Source organism: Charadrius vociferus, unplaced genomic scaffold (genome assembly GCF_000708025.1).
Source record: "Charadrius vociferus isolate BGI_N301 unplaced genomic scaffold, ASM70802v2 scaffold226, whole genome shotgun sequence".
In the NCBI taxonomy this organism is placed as follows: Eukaryota; Metazoa; Chordata; class Aves; order Charadriiformes; family Charadriidae; genus Charadrius; species Charadrius vociferus.
In genome coordinates, this window is record NW_009648887.1 from 12,629 (window position 1) to 15,284 (window position 2,656).

The 2,656-nt window shown below is 38.5% G+C and overlaps 1 protein-coding gene across 1 annotated transcript in view; it reads right to left on the minus strand.

Annotated features, from left to right (window-relative positions):
* Positions 1 to 2,656, minus strand: part of LOC104288313 (butyrophilin subfamily 3 member A2-like) — an 8,833-nt gene that overhangs the window by 1,463 nt on the left and 4,714 nt on the right. Inside the window, exon 3 of the mRNA XM_009887097.1 lies at positions 1,300 to 1,326. Coding sequence (XP_009885399.1) covers positions 1,300 to 1,326 — 27 coding nt within the window. The remainder of the gene's footprint in view (positions 1 to 1,299; positions 1,327 to 2,656) is intronic.

A 2,656-nucleotide genomic window follows, 5' to 3' on the forward strand; every position in this document is an offset into this window, starting at 1 on the left:
GCAGGAATTGATACTTGTTTCTTCAGGCTAAATTGTCTGAATCAGAGTCAAAGCCATGGGATGTAATTTAACAGTAAACAGGTCAAGGCTTGTTATTTAATTTTATTTTTCTCTAATAATCTTGGGAATTATTGGCAGGTTAAAACAGAGGAGGCACAAGATCAGAATACATAGATTACAGTGATCCAGCCATGCATAAAATGGAGCATAAACCGGGCATAGAACAATGGCATTTTCAGAGCTATTACAGCATTGATAAGGTTACACCTCAAAATATTAGTGCAATCGTATTAGATCATGGTGTATCAGTCTGTTCACCATCTTGCAAGCATCAGAGGATTATCCTAAGGGATTTACTCTACTCCAGGCTACCTATGAAGGCGTCAATATATTTAATTAAAAAGGGCAATGTGACTGATTGTCATCAAATCCTTTATGTTAGTAAGAACTGCTACTTTTGAGATTCATGACCAAGAAATCAAAATGCCCCAGAGAAGTGTCTTTGATTTTATGTTTTCAAGATAGCCTGACCGTTTTCAAGGAGCATTTACCTTTTACCAGGTCCTTCCTCAATCTTACTGGAAAAAAAAAAAAAAATTGCAATATTAATTATTCACTTTCTCACTATCTCACAACAATAAAAAATAAACTCTACCAGTCAAAAGATCTGGAATGCTAGTTCTGTAGAACAACTAATTCATTTTAACAGACAGTTATTTCAATACCAGAAGACCTTAGAAGTACCCAAAGAAAAAAAGAGCTATTGGAACAGCAACCATTTACTGAAGATACCCTTCTATAACCTCACATCTGGAGAAATGCTAGAAGCAAGGAGAAATTCCACATACAAATAGGCAGGCAGATAAATAACCGTTTGTGTTGGATTCATCAGCTGATGTTGATATTTCAGTATATATGTATATTTTTTATTCTTGTCTTGAGGAACAGTTGAGTGAGCTCTGGAGCCACACAAGCCATTGACTGCATTGTTGTATTGGAGTCTACACCGCAGGAGAGTGCCCCAATTTGTCTATGCAAACAACGAGATCTGTCTATGAGTGAAAGAAGCAAAGCTTCCTGCTTAAGCCGCAGTGGCAATACTCAGAGCTGAGCAGTGTCCAAATACCCCCACTTCACCCTGGTGAAGCTCTGAAAAGCAGAAATACTTAAATATTGATCATGCCTGTACTATTATCACACCTATAAAACTGCTTCCAAGACCATTGCTGGCTCAGAAGCATAAATTTTTCTCCTAAAATATGTTGATGTGGGTTTTTATTTAGCTTCTTCATTACTCACCTGCTTTACGGGATTGTGTAAAACTACCTGGAAAAACGAAGAAAAGTTTTAGGTTTTTTTCATCTTTTAAACAACATGTCTATTGAGTGTATTGAAGTATAATTTCAAACTTTCTTATTTTAAAATGAGAATTTTTTCACAAAACCACTATTCTAAAAGCTAAAATCATATTCTATGCATGTAAATATCTGTGATTATCCAAAATGGCTTCTCATAGGAGCGACCTCCCTGTAATAGATTCTCTGTACATTCACACACATGCAGCCCCCACCTATACTCTACTTTTAACTATACATCTGCTACTTTTTTCTCTCTCCCTCTCATTCCCATATGTTTCTTTCTGAATCTGATGTTAAAATGTTATTTAAGTTTTCATTAACTGTGTTTTGCATTGTAGATGAAGACTGCCATATCAACTGTTGTAGCTGGAAATACTCACTGTTTAGTTTATAACCCACAGCAACAAGAACTGCTATATTAAGAAATAAAATTACGAGGAAGGCCGTCATCCAAGGTGAAGTGGAAGGAAAGAAGACATCTGTAAAATATAAATGGTGTTACTTTCACTGAATGTTTGTGAAATATCTATGACAGGCTGCAGTGGCTAAAACATATCTGTCTAATGCCATTTTATTTGCGGTAATGTATCATTCACTGTCTCCTCCCACCACCCCTAAATGCTGCAGGTCTCCCCTGAATCCCATCCCACCCATGTGCTGTGCTGCCAGCTATTCGAGGCCATCAGAGATGGTATTAGATGACTGCGTTCAGGCAATGAACCTGTGCTCCTACACTGCGTACACCCATGCTCATTCAGACTCAGATAGCCATGGGTAGAGGCATCTTTGGAGATGCGACCTCTTTATGAGGGAGATGTGCTCAGCAGCCCACCTCTGAGGCCAGTATTTGCACTGTTGAACCACAAGATGAAGTTTTCAGCAAAACAGAACTGTCTTCAGTGGCATTTCAGATGGGATAAAAGAAAAAAAAAAAGGAACTGACTCTTCCCCTTTTGAAATAAAATTACCTACTTTCCAGACTAGGAATCCAACTAGGGGGAAGCACATACTGAAACTCAGAGTAATCATGGTGCTGTTAGGGAGAGAAAAAGGGATGGAAGCAGACGTTCAACATTTCCCATCAGCATACTCCAGCTGCCTCAGGACATGGTGCTGGGTACCCTGGTAGCATTGTATAGGGCCTTTGCTCTCCCCATTGAAACTTCTAAATCCATCCCTCTCCTAACTGGCACAGTGTTATCAGGTGGCAGCTAACAAGAGCTCTCCATTAGTATATATAGCTAAGACGTAACAAGTAACGAATGTAACAAGTAATCTAAGACATAAAGATGGATTCC